This window comes from Sinohyriopsis cumingii, chromosome 16 (genome assembly GCF_028554795.1).
Source record: "Sinohyriopsis cumingii isolate HCF-2022 chromosome 16, ASM2855479v2, whole genome shotgun sequence".
NCBI classification, from domain to species: Eukaryota; Metazoa; Mollusca; class Bivalvia; order Unionida; family Unionidae; genus Sinohyriopsis; species Sinohyriopsis cumingii.
This window is the reverse complement of record NC_142976.1, coordinates 9,404,459-9,420,950: the sequence shown is the minus strand read 5'-3', so window position 1 is coordinate 9,420,950 and position 16,492 is coordinate 9,404,459. Positions and strand designations below refer to the sequence as shown.

General features: G+C 36.1%; 1 protein-coding gene across 1 annotated transcript in view; it reads right to left on the bottom strand.

Annotated features, from left to right (window-relative positions):
- LOC149779918 (uncharacterized) overlaps positions 1-11,447 on the bottom strand; it is a 34,210-nt gene extending 22,763 nt beyond the window's left edge. The window contains exons 1-2 of the mRNA XM_089936616.1: positions 11,382-11,447; positions 5,922-6,005 (exon numbers count right to left, since the gene is read on the bottom strand). Of these exons, the coding sequence (XP_089792742.1) occupies positions 5,922-6,005; positions 11,382-11,442 (145 nt within the window). The 5' untranslated portion in view covers positions 11,443-11,447. The remainder of the gene's footprint in view (positions 1-5,921; positions 6,006-11,381) is intronic.
- Between the last annotated feature and the right edge of the window lie 5,045 nt (positions 11,448-16,492).

Below are 16,492 nucleotides of genomic sequence, written 5' to 3'. Positions count from 1 at the left end.
AGTTAATTAACCCATGCTGTTCGCCCATGTGCCCTGAAAACCTTAGGCAAAAATCATCAACGTAGTTCAGTAATAGGACTGAAACTGATCCGCCAACATATATAGCTGATGCAACCAAAACGAGAAAACATTCAAATAACTTTTAAACAAACACAGCTAGTGAGAATCAGACCAAAATGTATTAAGCTCATTTTACAATAAAGGCTTTTCAGGTTATACAAATGATGATGTTCGGCTATAAAATTAGAAATAATGAAAATGGTTTAATTACAAAAGCGACTAAAGTGAAATTGACTAAATGTCATAGAAAGAACTCTAACATTTAAGCTTTTCATGTTGAAACAAGTGATCTCCATTGTAAAATGGCTGCTATTACTAAACAAAATTAAATCCTTTTCTTCAAAGCCGCTGAAAAGAAATTTGGCCCAATTTAAAATAAAATGTCCCGGCATAAAAGGTTTTGAACTTTTATAAATTATACAGAGCTACTATCAAACACGTCCAGAGTTACTGACTTCAGGATTCCTTAAAACTGTTTGACAGATGCCCAAATTCGAGAAAAGGGCCCTGGGATGAAGGCGTTTCATCCTTAATGAAATATGGTTACTGTTGGTGTAGATGGAAAGAAAATAGAAACATAAATGTTATCAGGAGTCATTCAAAGCCAAATTTCTTTTCCAGCTGTCCTTGCATTTTGTCTCTTCAAAAATGTCAGCCAGGTGAACGATCTTAAGAATACTTTTCGAAATCCGCTGAAACGGTAATCATGCATAAAATGTCAACCTTTATTCAGCATCTGCAGAAACGCTGAGTCAGCCTCAACCCATTAACTCGTTCCAGATGTTGAAATTAATAAAAAGCTGCCCCCATCACCTTTTTAAAGCACCCATTTGTAATAACTGTGCCAGACGAAAAACGTAACACCTTCTTCTACATGACCACAAATTTAGCATGCACGTTTTCAATAAAATCCTTCTGGCAGATCTGGATGTGTGTCAGTAGGAAACCTCATCCTAAAACCTGACTTATTTGCTTTACTCCACAGGTTTAAAGAATGTCACATAAAGTGAGTAAATATACAAAACGTTATCGCACGTATCTTCTAAATCATTATTTAACTGCCAATTTTACAGCAAAATCCTTTAAACAACGATGATGTCGAAACGAAAATGATAATCTTAAAATATAAACGTCACAATATATCTCCATAATTTGCTTTAGTGGTTAGAGCGTCCGCCTCGGATGCGGGAGGTCGTGGGTTCAATCCTCAGCCGAGTCATACCAAATACTTACAAAAATGGTACTAACAGCTGCCTCGCTTGGCGCTCAGCATTAAGAGGTTAGTGTTAGGACTGGTCGGCCTGGTGTCAGGATAATGTGACTTGGTGGGACATCATGCTACATGTCTTCGGCCTGATGCCCCAGTGCTAGACATCACTATAAACTGCCACATTGCAGACGTGGTAGCGATATGACTGAAAAATTGTTAAAGCTACGTTAAAATTCCAAAACACATCCAAAACACACGTTGTCATGTAATTTAACTTTTATTGTGTATTGGTTGCGTCTTGTGTCAAGCTAAGCCTGCTGTTGAAACTTGCCAGTGACGTAGACAAACTGTTGGGAGGATGTAAAAGTTATCTTAAAACAAAATATACAATGTCCATAGTTTTCATCAATCTTAATTTCTTTTTCATACTGCTTTCCTCATAATACCACAACAACATATTGAAATACGACCCCTATTGGAGAAATCATTCTGATAACGCTAAATAATTAATCGGCCCATGAAGTATGGGCTCTAACTTGCTGACTGATTGATCCATATATAGTTGAACTGAATGCTCTCTGCTAACTATCAGAAATTAAAACTATAATGTGTCTCAGAGAGCTGATCAGAATGGGATTGCGTTGGTAGAAATGAAAATTTAGAGAATATTTGCAGAGTGCATTCAAGATTGAAATTTGACATATGGTTGGAATAGAAGTCGGAAATTACTTGCACAGGACCTGGACAATTAAAAAAATACATTCTTTTACTGGAGGAAATATCTGTGTATTGTGCATACAAAAGACTATTGGATTTAATATCGCAAGTACACATCACTGATCACTGCATTAGCAATGTAGCTATATGTGTACCGATTTGTATGGAGAAAAGACAATACGTTTTGAGTTGAAGATTTACCAATTCACACGTTAATGTGTGATGTTTTATTTGTGTAGGCTGGATGAATCTGGATGAATAGTAACAATGCTAATAATGTACTGAGATATCATATATGCAGATGCAACGTGATACAATCCCAACCATATGCAATACATGGCACGTGAAATAAAAGAATAGATGACACTTTAAAAAATGATATTCTCAATCTATGTCAAGAATATCTAGTAGACACTGTTTATCCTTGTCTTTCGCAAAACTCAGCGGATCATGTTTTTTGCTGTTGTTGGTGGTGGTGTTATTATTTTGCTTGGCTTCGTTTTCGGGGGAGGGGAACTAGGGGTGTCGTAAACAAGCAGGCAATTTGTTTATGTGATGGAACTCTAAGTGTGGACCCACGGGGCGAACCTCATGCATCTTAAAACTTTTGATGGCACATTATTAACCATCCAAATGCAAAGAAAACTGTAGGGAACGTTCATTTTTAGGGGAGGTGAATGAGACCCTACATTGAGAAATCATTTGAAATTATTTTTTATGTATATCTACTCCTGCTAATTTATGAACTTTTCCTGAAAAATGTAATAAGTTTAAACAGTCTGAAAAATTAAAAAGATTAAAATCAAAAGTTACTTTTTTACTTTTTAAATTGCACCACAAAAAAAATAAACTCAATATTTACTGCTCTAGATTAACAGTGTCAAACACTGATGGAAAGTGGTTATTTTTCTACACATCTGTCTAATCGAACTATACATTAATACATCCATTTTTCTAATAACAGAACAACGGAGTTAGGTCTATAAGACTTAGCAATCTTGACATCCAAGTATTCTAAGCAAACACCATCCACCACCCCACCACCCACCCCTCTGAAAATAAGTTAAAATCAGCCATTATCCATAAAAACAAGTAAACCTTTTATTTATGATGCGATTGGCAAAAATCATTAACGTTGTTCAGTAATAGGATTGGTTTCTGTGAGATAAATAGATGTCAGTTTAAGCCACCAGTTGAAATACTTGTTTGAAAAAGGAGAACCTTAATTAAAAGCATTGTGAATTCGCATTGTAAGAGCATTAGTGTAGTGAAAATGACATAACTTTTGCACAAATATTAATCTACTGGATGGCGTTATTCGAGGGTAGCATTGTAACTAGGGAATTATAGAGCATGGAAATCTATTCTGGGCAACTGATTTGTGATATGCGAGGGTGGCTGTAATGCATGTGGCATTATAATGGGCTTTGGCTGTACATTAAAATTATAACATACTCGGTAATCTTGATTTATGTATTTTATATGTGCCATTTCAGAGAAAAATGTGTAAATTAGACACAGAACCCCTCAATTCGAAATATTTGCATGGGGAGTACCTTTAATATGCTGTCTAACCTGGTACATGAATGCATCATAACGGTCTAATGAAAGACTTGCTACTAATTAACTAATTGAGTTGTTCCTTCAGTCGATAAAGTATTCGTATCAGGATAACAATACAAACTGTATACCCTTTAAAAGCGTTCCGACATTAGAATAAATCCGCCCATAATTACGTATATAAAGTTGTGAGCATGTAATGTCCTTAAACTCCTGTAACTTCGTTAAAGCTATAGTCACGTGATACTTCCGTCAACGCCATTCCTATGGGCGTAGATTGTGACAACACTCTTGGAATTTTGATTTCCTCGCTCTGGTGGGTTGGGAAGGTTGTAGCATGTTTACTCAAATTTCCAATAGCTGTCGACTTGGTTATCCGACATGTCTAAGAACGGAACGTGTAATATATGCCCCAATTGTTAACACATATATAGATATTACAATGGGACCACTGGAATATGCTTCGAAACTATTAATTTTCCTGAGGCATCTCTTGGCAAGTAGGCTTAACATCGAGGTCCTTCCATATCCCCATAAGAACGTTTAGCCTGGGTCAAACCTTGAAAACTATAAAGATCATCATCGCCCTTTAATCATGTACATACGTAGTCATTAAACGAGAAATGTACATGACCATCTCACTACAGGATAGTTCTAACCCTCAAGAACCTATCCAAGAGCCTCGGAGAAAGACAGAAACACAAAATCAATCAGTTTTTATCATTGATGACATTTTGGAGGCATAGCCACAACTTTGTTTAGTAAATGCCATATTGGATTTTAAACTAATGAGACTTAGCAAATATTGGACTCATGGATAGTGTAGCGTGTTTTCCATGTAACAACACTGAACCGAAATGTTATGCATAGCTAGGGTTTGGCTGGAGAAAGTTCATTCATATTGCGAAAAATGTGTTTAAAAAATCGTGTTGTTTCTGACATCAAACCTTTTTACAGTTCTGGTGGAATCAAGTTTCTGATCAGCTATAACATAACTGACATTTGTTAGGGAAGGTTCTTTCGTGTCCTGAACTATCGAGGCTTAGCCAAACTGCGATTTATGTATTGCAGTAACTTTCAAGGTTTAGCCCAACTGGGGTTAAGTTCAGGACTATTAAGGCTGATACAAATGTTCCGGTAGCTATGGAGAATCTGTTCTTGGCCAAACTTTGGCTAAATTTCTGCGCAATCGAGGCTCATCCAAAACTTGGCTAAAGTCTGGACTATCAACTCTAAGTCAAATTTTGGCATTAAAATCATGTTATTTACCATTTACCTCTCCATAGGTGTAATAGGCCAATATATCTGATCATGAGTAATCTTAGTTTGACTGGAGAAGGTCTATTTACATTCCGTAGCAACGATGCTTAGACAAGAGTTAGTTGCATTAGGAGAAAGATTACCCGTTTTTCTATTCATCTTAGGATTATGTGCTTAGCCAAATTTGGTTTCAGTGTGTTAACCACTTAGAGATTTAGGATTTGGACAAATGTTGCCAAAGAACCAAACCATTTTTCTTCAGATGTGAATCCGATGCTGGATTCTAAGGAATTTTGTTCAAAATTCGGCTATGGAATAAAAATGTGTGATGCAGTAAGTGTATTAAGCGAAAGTTTCAACTACAACCTTTATTGTAAGATTGGATTGAGGCTGAATGCATATGCCTGACTTTATTAGAAAGAAAGCCTGAAATTAAATCCGATCTGCTTATTTTTTATTTTACCCTTGATGTATCTCGAATCATGATGTTTGGGAATGTTAACGTTTGTACATTTTCCTTCTTCAGGTCTGTTTATATTTAAGTGATTTAAATGTTTATTCAACTGGTAAAGGTAACAGACATTCAGACGATAAGTTTCGTATCTGAAAGCAAAAGTAAAACTTGTATATTAATTTACTAAATCTGGTAAACTTTAAATTGTTAAATGTCAACAAGAAATTCCACATCGCGTTGTTTTCATCCTCACTGACCAATGAATCGTATGCTACTAGAATACCATGTCACACTGTGTCTCAATACAGTCATCATTTGTAAACTTAAAATGTAGTCATCAAAAACGACGTGTTTTGGGTTCTTTTTGGTCAAATACATCTGTCAATATTTGTGCATTGTGCTTTTGTTGACTGTTGTGCTATGTATATTTTTCTTATATATTTTTTTAATACTTTTTGTGAATTTCTTTAATTTTCACACAGATTTAAACTTTAATTCTTTTCAAGTTATTATTTTAATAGCGTTATTGAGTTAATATTAGGTTTGCGTGATATAGGGCTATACATCTCTGGTATTTATGTTCACGTGTGGTTTTTTATGTGTACTTTGGTAAGTTATTTTTATCGTACCATTATAAATTAACGTCATTTAAACTTTTACCTGTATAACCAGCTGGACATGCACATCTATACCGATTGACTCCATCTGCACAGGAATCCACATTCTGACATGTGTCTTTGGTACCTATAAACAATTAACACTTCAAGGTGATTCATGCAGTCTTAAACGTGTTATCAGTAAATATTTGCACAAAATAGCTTCATCAATGACATCCTAAAATCATGGTGACAACACTTGTGGATTTTAATGTTGATTGCGAATTTGCAGTAGAATTGGGAATTTTTTGTATCTTTCCCTAACACGTGGACAATTAATCGAATGTAACATCTTCTTTGTGCTTTCTGTCAACGAATATAACATTTTAAAAATCAACTCAAACTGCCGTATTTGGCTTAAAACTAACGATGAGATAAATGTGAATCATGGAAGATAGCATATAATGTTAAAAAATTCAATGTGTCATTGCAAAAGAAAGATATAAAAAAAACTCGTACAGCAACTATGGATGTAACAAAATTAATGGACTTTATGATGGTTTTATTTCAAGATATTTGAGGACCTTTTTGTGGCCTTTGTGGAATCGTTTTAATTTTCGTGAGGTGAAGTAATTTTATGGTCACTGAGAAAAATCCTCAACAACAAGAGCCATATTCCCGACAAAGATATGTACCTCTGTTAATCGGATGTTAATATATTCTACATGTTCAATAAATCCTTGGAATGCTTAGCATTCAATGAAGCATTGATATTTGAAAATCATGAGGGAAATGGTTGGCTGATCGATTTTAAAGGAACTTTAAACATATTGTTGCCTGTATCATGCTGAGAACCTGGGAGCTATGTTCCTTTCCCAATGCCTTAAAGAGGCATGGAAACTGGGTTGACCTGAGTGGGCATCGCCGCTAGCTAAAAGACAATTGCTGTTACATTTTGCATGCTGAAATTAATCATAAAGATCCTGCATTAAAAAGTTTCAAGAACTTTTGATTCAGTTGGAGTGAGACTGGCATGCCCAAAATTAATGTATCCCCATAGCTTCACTGGTGCCTCGACTTCTGCAGGATACAGAGCAACAGCCATTACAACCATTACCTTGTACATCTGAAATTATCAAGCATTAATGTAACCTTGAATCTTAGCATAGTTTATTTTAATTCTCAACCAATTATGCGTGCCTATTACAAGGAACGATACCACACAATTCATCCATACACCAACAAAATGTTTGATATAAAGTCTATACATCGCGATTGATCACTTCTATATCGCGAGTTTTCATGCTTTTCTAGACTTTTGATCACCGTTGTAGATGTCAATTAAATGGTCACAATATTTTATTTTAATTATGTTCAACTGTATATTTCAATCATTAATCAGCTCGTACTTACGCTTTCGTAATACAGACCTTAGAGACTGTCTTATCGAAAAACGTTTACATGGGATTTTTTTTATGTGTGATATTTTTATAAATGATTTTTATATTGTAAAATTATATGTTGGCGGTCTAGAACAGGTGTGCTCGTTTTTCGTATTGGTTTTTCAGCGGTGATATTTTTTGACATGATATTTCTAACAGATATAGTGATAATGCTAGAAAATAGTTAATACTTTTGTGGTTTTAGCACTTATGAGCTATAGCTAAAACTCTTCATAAAAATTTGCTGGTTTCTACAATTTTGAAAAATGTTGGTTCTTTAGAGACTTTTTAGTAGAATAGAAAATAGGGGTTGATAGAAGAACCAAAGCCATTTTCAAACTCTTCAAACGTAACCAAAATATTAACTGGCTTCTAAGTTTATGATTTTCATAATGTTTTATGGCAAATACGTTTTAGAATTTCAGAAATGAACAGTCTGTTTTTGCACTTATGAGCCCTCTGGTCTGACAGAAAACTGGCTCATAATTTGTTTGTTGAGTTGAACAACGTTTATGTTTCTGCGATCAAACCATGTATCCACACAACTATCAATTGCGTCGAATCGCTTCTTAGTATTATGTTGTGAATTGAATGTTTCCAATGGCACTCCTAGTTTCAAAGACACCTTCATTTATCTTAGCTTCACTTTTCCTTGGAAATGTTCCACGGAGGTACTTGAAAGTTGCTTGTGTTTTGTCCATGGCCTTGACAAAGTTATTCATCCGACCCAGCTTGATGTAAAAGGGTGGTAACAAAATCTTCCTTAATTCAACAAGTGGTGGATACTGAACACCTTTCCTTCCAGGCCCCAATGACTGTTGGAGTGGCCAATCGCTCTCGATATAGTGGGAATCAATCGCACAGCTATCCCATTCGCAGAGAAAACCGCAGTGCTTTGTGTATCCAGTCTGCGGACCAAGCAAAGGAACAAGAACCTTCAAATCGCCACAAAGCTGCCACTGATGGTGGTCATAGTTTATGCACCTCCAATGTTGTGTCATGTTTTCATCGGTTTCCTTCATATGGACTGCATGACCAACTGGAATTGATAGCAAAACTTTGCCATTATGGAGAAAAATAGATATAAGACTTGTCTTCGATGAATCAACGAACAGTCTCCTCTCATCTGGATCATAAACGATGTTGAGGGCTGCAATCACACCATCGATATTGCTGCAGGCTACAAGATTACCTTCCGTGAAGAAGAATGGGACAAGATCCTTTTCACGGTCATTGAACATAAATATTCTAACATCAGCTGCAATTAAATTCCACTACTGTAGTCTGAAGCCCAACAGCTCTCCCTTACTCTTGGATAGTTAAAAATCCATGAAAAGGTCATTAAGTTTACATTGTGTTATGGGGCGTCGTTCAGAGGAGGAGAATGGGAGAAAATATGGGTCATGTGACATTGAATGTTCCTCCTCTGACTCAAGTAAGAATGATTCTGGTGCATCAGGAACCGGCTGTCCTTCTCCGCTGGGCACTGGCGTATAGCTGATGGAATGTTTTAATAATGCACAGTCCACGTTTTCTTCTTTGACACACCTTTCCCAACTGGAGGCACCATGCAGAAGTAACAATTGCTGATATGATATGTTGGCTCTCTCCAAAGCATTGACACTAAAAGAGGCATAGATTTCATTTTCCTGTTCAACCACTGATGAAGATTTGTTGCACAAGTGTTACAGCATGTGTCCTTTTGTCCTGATCTCCAGTTTTGCAGCCAAAATAAAGGTGATAAGTTTTCTTAACCTGAGTGGTTATACTGCGTTTTTGTGACGCAAACGTCACTTCACCACAAACATAGCAGAAATTATCTGCATTGATTACACAAGTACAAGGCATCTCCAAGTACAAGGCATCTCTGCTCACTTTGGCTAACCAGAAAGGTGTCCATTTGCAAAATCAAACACTGACAAATAAAGAGAGCACGACACTGTATGATTTCTAGAGCTGGTATAGAGCAATTTGTTCAGCAGAGTGGTGTAAGCTTAGTTATGATTGTATCATCCATGACTCCTAGGAATAACATGATGCAATACATATCACGTATGATGCAATACCAGCTTCAGGTTGTATCACTCATTGTTTTGCCTCAAAAGCAAGTACTGTCCAAGCCCAGTCATATATTTATTCACAGATCCAATCAAAGATGTATTTTAGTCATTTCTGGTTTAAATTGATATCCCTTCCCTTTATAACTCCCTTATCCTCCGCATCTCCCAAGTCAAGGGTCGAATGTATTGAACTAGTATCATATCTTTAAAACTAGAGCCAATCAACAATTTTAAGCATCATTTTCGTTCTCTGTGACCCATAATTAGTAACGTTTGACTACATTTATTTTGGACGCATTTGGGCTGTATACCAGCGTAATATGAGGGAACAGGTCACTTTAAGTTTACTGTTATAACTGAATGTTTTTTTTTAAAGCTCGCCATGCAAACTATAATCGATGTTTAGGGATTGTTTCATTTGCTCGGTGCTCTGCCATACCTGGTCAGAGATGAAGCGGGTATTTGTTGTTAACTTTATGGATTTGCATTCTTATCATTATACAAACATTATGGGCCGGTTCGAGTCTCAGATTCAGCCAATGTAGATATGTGAGAAAGCATGCCAGTAGATTCTCGTGGGTCGGTGGTTCTTTCCGGGGTTTTCCCGGGTTCTTCCTCCACCATTAATACTGGCCGCCATATATGGCCTATCGTGTGCTGAAAAATGGCGTTAAACCCCACAACAACAACAACAAACATTATGGTACTTTGATATGTGTCACTGAGTGTAGATGATCATTATACAAACATTATGGTACTTTGACATGTGTCGCTTAGTGTAGGTGATCATTATACAAACATTATGGTACTTTGATATGTGTCACTGAGTGTAGATGATCATTATACAAACATTATGGTACTTTGATATGTGTCACTGAGTGTAGATGATCATTATACAAACATTATGGTACCTTGACATGTGTCACTGAGTGTAGATGATCATTATACAAACATTATGGTACTTTGATATGTGTCACTTAGTGTAGATGATCATTATACAAACATTATGGTACTTTGATATGTGTCACTTAGTGTAGATGATCATTATACAAACATTATGGTACTTTGATATGTGTCACTGAGTGTAGATGATCATTATGCGATAATACAAACTATCTCATAAATGTGATATTTCATACATTATTGATATAATATTACATTTTATGAAATTATTATTATTATTATTATTATTATTATTATTATTAACATGGTTATGTTAATCCAGCAACTATGATCCTGACTGCAAGATATCTAGTCACTTGGCTTGTAATTCTTTCTTTTGCCTCTTTCAGAACACACCATGCGTCAAATGAGCCCACGGTATCGTGCAGTGGGAAAATGTCAACGACAGAAGGTACAAAATACAACTTACGACTTTTGTTGTGCAAAACTACAGATAGATTTCGAAAGGAAACTCATTCAAGTTTATTGTGGTAGAGAAACATTTTCGGTCATTTATTGAAAATGGTCAACAATACTTTCTGTTCATGTGTAATAACGAGATATATTGCGTATCTCCCAGTATATTTACAGTGCTATAGAATTCTACTTTGCTAGCATAACATTACCCTAAAAAAGATCAAATCATCAAGAAACATTCCTTGTTAAACATCAACGTTTTATGATAATATGAGAATGGTGGCCTGTTTACTTGTTACATTTATTAAGTCCATAGAATGCAAGCTAATTATTCTTAACATATAAAGTTAGTTATAAGAATTATCCATAATACTGATAACTTCATGAAGTTAAATATATGAAATATCCGATATGATAAGAAATTGACAAAATTTGAATTATCATTGATTATCTTTAAATTAAACTGTTTTCAACACATAATAAATATTAACTGAAGTAAACGATTGTATAATCGGTTCTGACTGTTGTAAATTAAATATAAAGGATTAATAAACAGCACATTCGTGTAATTATCTAAACTGGTGGGAAGTAATACTGGCAAAAGAAACTGACATGTAGATGAGAGAGAGAGAGAGAGAGGGTTACTGTTGTCGTTGGAAATACCTGACAAAATCTCGGTCGGCAAAACAGCCAGGAAGAGAACGCCCCAGCATACTCCAGTCATTTCGGTTGCTGGGGACGGAATGAAGATGGGGAAGGCATATTAACTATTTGGAGAGTTAGATCATATGACAATATATTGGCTCATCGTGCACGCTAGCAATAGACACAAAATGACATAAATTGTTTCATTGAAAAATGCCCTAGAGCATTCTCTGTTTGTGTTTGAATTTCATCATCATAAATACTTAATAAGTATGATCGATTTGATTGTCAGCAGTTTGAGACGTTGATGTTTTAAAACATTTTGGCAGCATGTGCATGTCTAAAACAAATGAAATATTTATTTTTCATACAATATTTCTTTGCTTTCGATGCGTTTATAATTGTTTTGTTTTCGTTGGCTTAACAGCGTTTAATGAAGCGAAACAAATAGCTTCGTACGTTTTCCAGCAAATTTGTTTCGTATGATAATTGCTGCAATGCTAAAAAAATTAAATGTTTCAGATGAATTTGTAGATGTGTGCTCGATTACAAGCAGTCAAATCAGCAAACGTGTTAGCATCATTAGCTAATGGTTTAGTTTATAAAGTTTTCCAAGTTCGAGTAGCGTATAATAAACATACTGCAATATTTAACTCATGTTCCTTTACTTTAGAGATCATACATTGTAAAAAATTTAGCTGATCACTGATTCCGTTTCTTTTGAGACCATACATTGTGAAAAATTTTAACGATCACTGTAAGTCCTGTTATTACACGTATATTTCGCATTGTGACAATTTTATCCAATCACAATAAATTCTATTAATATAGAGATAACACATTATAACAAATAAACCAGCAATAAGACTTCCAGAACATTGGTGAATTATAGCTTTATACGGAAAGATGTAATGACGTTAAACATTTTTATACTGAGGAATAATTAAGCTTTTCTCAGGGTCTATATAATTAATATTTACAACCAAAAAACTACCCTCAACAGTCTGCAAGTATCGTTTTACTTTATGACGAATAGAATAGCTGGTTTTTTATTTACATTAAGATGGCCATATCATATTCATTTTTTATAATATACACATCGAGTGGTATTTATATGCAAATACCATGGGTCGGATGATCCAGTCAATTCTCCACTTACTGGACGTTGTCAAGCACTTATTGGATGATGTTAAGCACATATAGAACCCAATAATTTTGTTGCTATGTAACATGACATTGCATTACAATGAACTTCACCGTATCAGATCAAAATAATCTCAAACTAAAAGTCACTTTTTATGACATTCTATGAATAACAGAACATGCCACTCACTGAAAAGACCTCACTCATCTCATATAAAGTTGTTAAAATCGTTTCAGAAATTTAAAATCAAATGCAAGATCTATTTAAAAATATTTATTTTTCATCTTCATTTTTAATTCTCTCAAAACATTTTGTGCAGAGAAAGTAAAAGAAAATTATTCCGTTTATTTAGATGTTGAGTGAAATTGGGTCAAGTTCTAACGAGTGTCTCTTGTCTTCATCACTTCTTTCGACAGCCTCTTAGAAGTTTTCCGTTGCAATCTGTTCAGCTAAAACCTTTATATAACTGTGTATTATATCGATGGATTCGTATATTTCGGTAATCACAAGAAATAACAGAGTCATTTTAGCCACTTTATTTATTCATTCCTTCTTTGCAAAGGTAATATGGAAATAAGAGACAACAATGTATTTTGCTCAGTTTCTCAATTTAGGTAAATTTGTATGTGGTTTAAGTTTGCATTTTCAAGTATTTTCAACAAGTTTATTTCACAGTGGCCTGAAATATGCAAGATGTCTATTATTATTATTATTATTCAATCCAGATTGTCATAACAAGGTCTAAAATATATAAAAGCTATAATTTTCCTCCAAAGTGTCCTCGTCAGGAGTTACGCATCGCAGAGAAACATCGAGGCACTTGAAAAGTGAGCTGTACATAACAATCATCCAGCAAATGATCGTTTGTTTTGTGCAGAATGTCCGATTAGGTTGCTAAAGAAGCCAATAACAATCCTCAACGTTATCTAATTACATATATTAGGCTTAGTTTTGCAAATCATGAGAGTTTTTTGGTATTCAACAATGATAATTTAATATCTTGTCCTGTTAATATTCATTATATGCAAATCACTGCATAAAACAGAGATAGTCCATTCTAGTGTTATAGCATGAAGACGATATATAACGTACTATAAGTCTGATTATGATCATACTCTGACACACGTTGCAGATACCCAGATGCTACCCATTTTTAAGGCTTACATGCCCCTGTTGGCCTTTACACCATGTAGTTTGGCTATATGACTCGAAGTACATGTGTACATGCGCAGTTGTCTTCACGAAATTGAGTTCATCCATTCAACTATAGTGCTCACGTATGTTACGCTTGAAAAATCTCAGATTAATACCTAATGATTAAGGGGTTAATTCAAACCTATGTCTGAAAATTTGGACTTGGTTTAGTGTTGGTAAAGTTTAGAAAATTTAACAATGTTATACTGCTTGTTCTAGTAGCAGTTGATCAAGTATTTACAACAATGTAATCTGGATTAGCCTTATTATAAGGTATAGTTTCTGTTGTGCCCATGTAAAGTCATCTAGCCAAAATACACCTTAAATGACGCAGAAAGAAACTTGGAGTAATCTGCTTTTTCAAATGTGCAATCGTGTACAATGATTGTTCCCGTGCTTCAAATATTGTTTACAACGTTTTTGTTTCTTTTAGCCTGCCAACAAATTTAACGCCAACCGATAGACAAAATAAAGTTGTATAAACGATCTGCAACTTCACATGCAACACGCGAAACACGTGCAGATATATGACTTTAAATAAGTAAATGACAGAGGCAAACAAATGTTTAAGAAGGAGAACAGGCCTGCTACTGATTAAATAGCATACTGTAAAACCATGGCGCTTTTAGGATACTAACTGACTGATATAAAGGCCGACATGTACAAAGTTTACGCATGCAGTTCTCTGTTGTATCTACAGTTTTGATGTGGTTTCATTTTTTAAAAAGATGACCGCAAACGTATGGAAGAAAAACGACATTCTAGAAGATTGTTGTCTACCATCGGCAAAAGAGAAGTGGCTGCTGTAAATGGGGCAATTAAGGAATATGATAGATACACAATGAAATATATCCTATAATTTCGGGCATTACTTCGTATCTGTTCTTAATATACTGAAATATCATTTTGTTGTTCGCACCAGAAAGGTTTGTGCAAGATGGGTCCAGCATTAATCAAAACCAGACTCGGGGTGAAGTAGCCAAACATCTATTCATCAGGTAGGGATCCGAATGGTTTGAATGACATGGTAACAGGTGATTAAACATGAGACTGCGTTTTTAACCCGACTCAAGAAAAAATAATTACAGTTTTAATCGGAGACCACAAATCGCTTAATGTAGTCTCTTTTATTAAAGTTTTTTATACGCATTATTGTTCGATGGGAAAGGCCGGGACGTCTAGGTACCTGTACTTGACTGCTAGTATTATGTACGATATAACAATATTGGCGTCAGAATTACTCATCTGACAGACCGACAGACAGACAGACAGACAGACGCATGTCATATTATTTTAGTGTATTTTGAATTGGATCAATTTTCCTAGCGATATTTGAGCAAAGCATAAGCCTCACACAGATCGATTGTGTAAACAATGTACTGAACCGTCTTCTTCGAGTACTCTAAATCCTTACGGGGAAACAACTTATTCAATATATATATATATATATATATATATATATATATATATATATATATATATATATATATATATATATAGAGAGAGAGAGAGAGAGAGAGAGAGAGAGAGAGAGAGAGAGAGAGAGAATACGTGTCTGGGAGTGGTATTACCTCTGGCAGGGGAACACGTCGTGTTCCTCGGAGTAGTTAGCCTGCTTTGATCTTCACCTGACACCCAGTTCTCACCTGTGGCTTAATGCAGCTGTAAGCATGAGGACAGGCGGGCTAAACCAGGTCAGAGTTGCTGATGGGTCTCAAACCCTCGATGAGTTAAGGACTTGGGTATCCATGCATGCGAAGACAGTTTGGGTGGGCTGGCCGGATAAGATATCGGGAATAACCAGCAGGCCGGAAAGGCAGCTCTGCAAGGTTTTGTGAAGAGCGCAGAGCATGACAACACACAGAAGAAATCATGGACATCCAACGCAGCCAGGTAGGTCTCTAGCTGTGACGTTTCATCGTACCACTGGACCAATTGAATCTGAGGCCTAGAGAATTCTACTGCCCCGGTGCAACAACTTTTCCTTTTAAAATCTTTTCACGTACATGTTTTCTTGCAATCTTTCTTTCTTTCCTCATGTCCTGTGGCGATAGGGATGTGACAAAGTGATAGGTGGAGATGACCACTGGCAGTCATAGTCACAATCCTGTACGTAGGCGACCCTTGAATTAGCAGCCGCTCGTCTTCTAACTCAGGGCAGTGGAGGCGTTGATCAGCATCCAAGGCGACGGGGCAACCTCTAATGGGCAGCACTGCTCACCCTCACATGAGGGAGGGGGCTAGAAAAAGTGCCCCAAGCACTGCCTTCCCAACAGTATTTGACCAGTATCTGGAAGATTATCACAAGATGGTCGAGTTACTACAAAGTAAAGACACAAATGTCTCATTCTCGGATCCTGGAATGTTCGAACACTTTTGAAAAGGGAAACCACCACATGTCCTGAGAGAAGGACAGCCCTTGTCTCAAAGTAACTGGCTCGCTATCGCAACGACCTTGTTGCAATATGTGAAAAACGACTCGCAAATTAGGGTATGCTGAAAGAAGTCGGAAGAGGATACATTTTTTCTGGAAGGAAAAAGTTGGGACCGAGACAAAGCTGCATAACTTGGGGCATGCTATCAGAACTGATCTGATGAAAACATTCCTACCCTTCCAATGGGCATCAGTGAGCTTCTCATGAAACTGCGCTTCTCTCTGAACAAGTCACGTGCTGGTATTATCAATGTACTGAAGCACCTAAGCTCTTACCCTCTCTAGACCGGAAGAACCAAAGGAACAGTTCAATGACGCAATCGACCAGCTTATTGAGTCTATGCCTACCAGTGACGA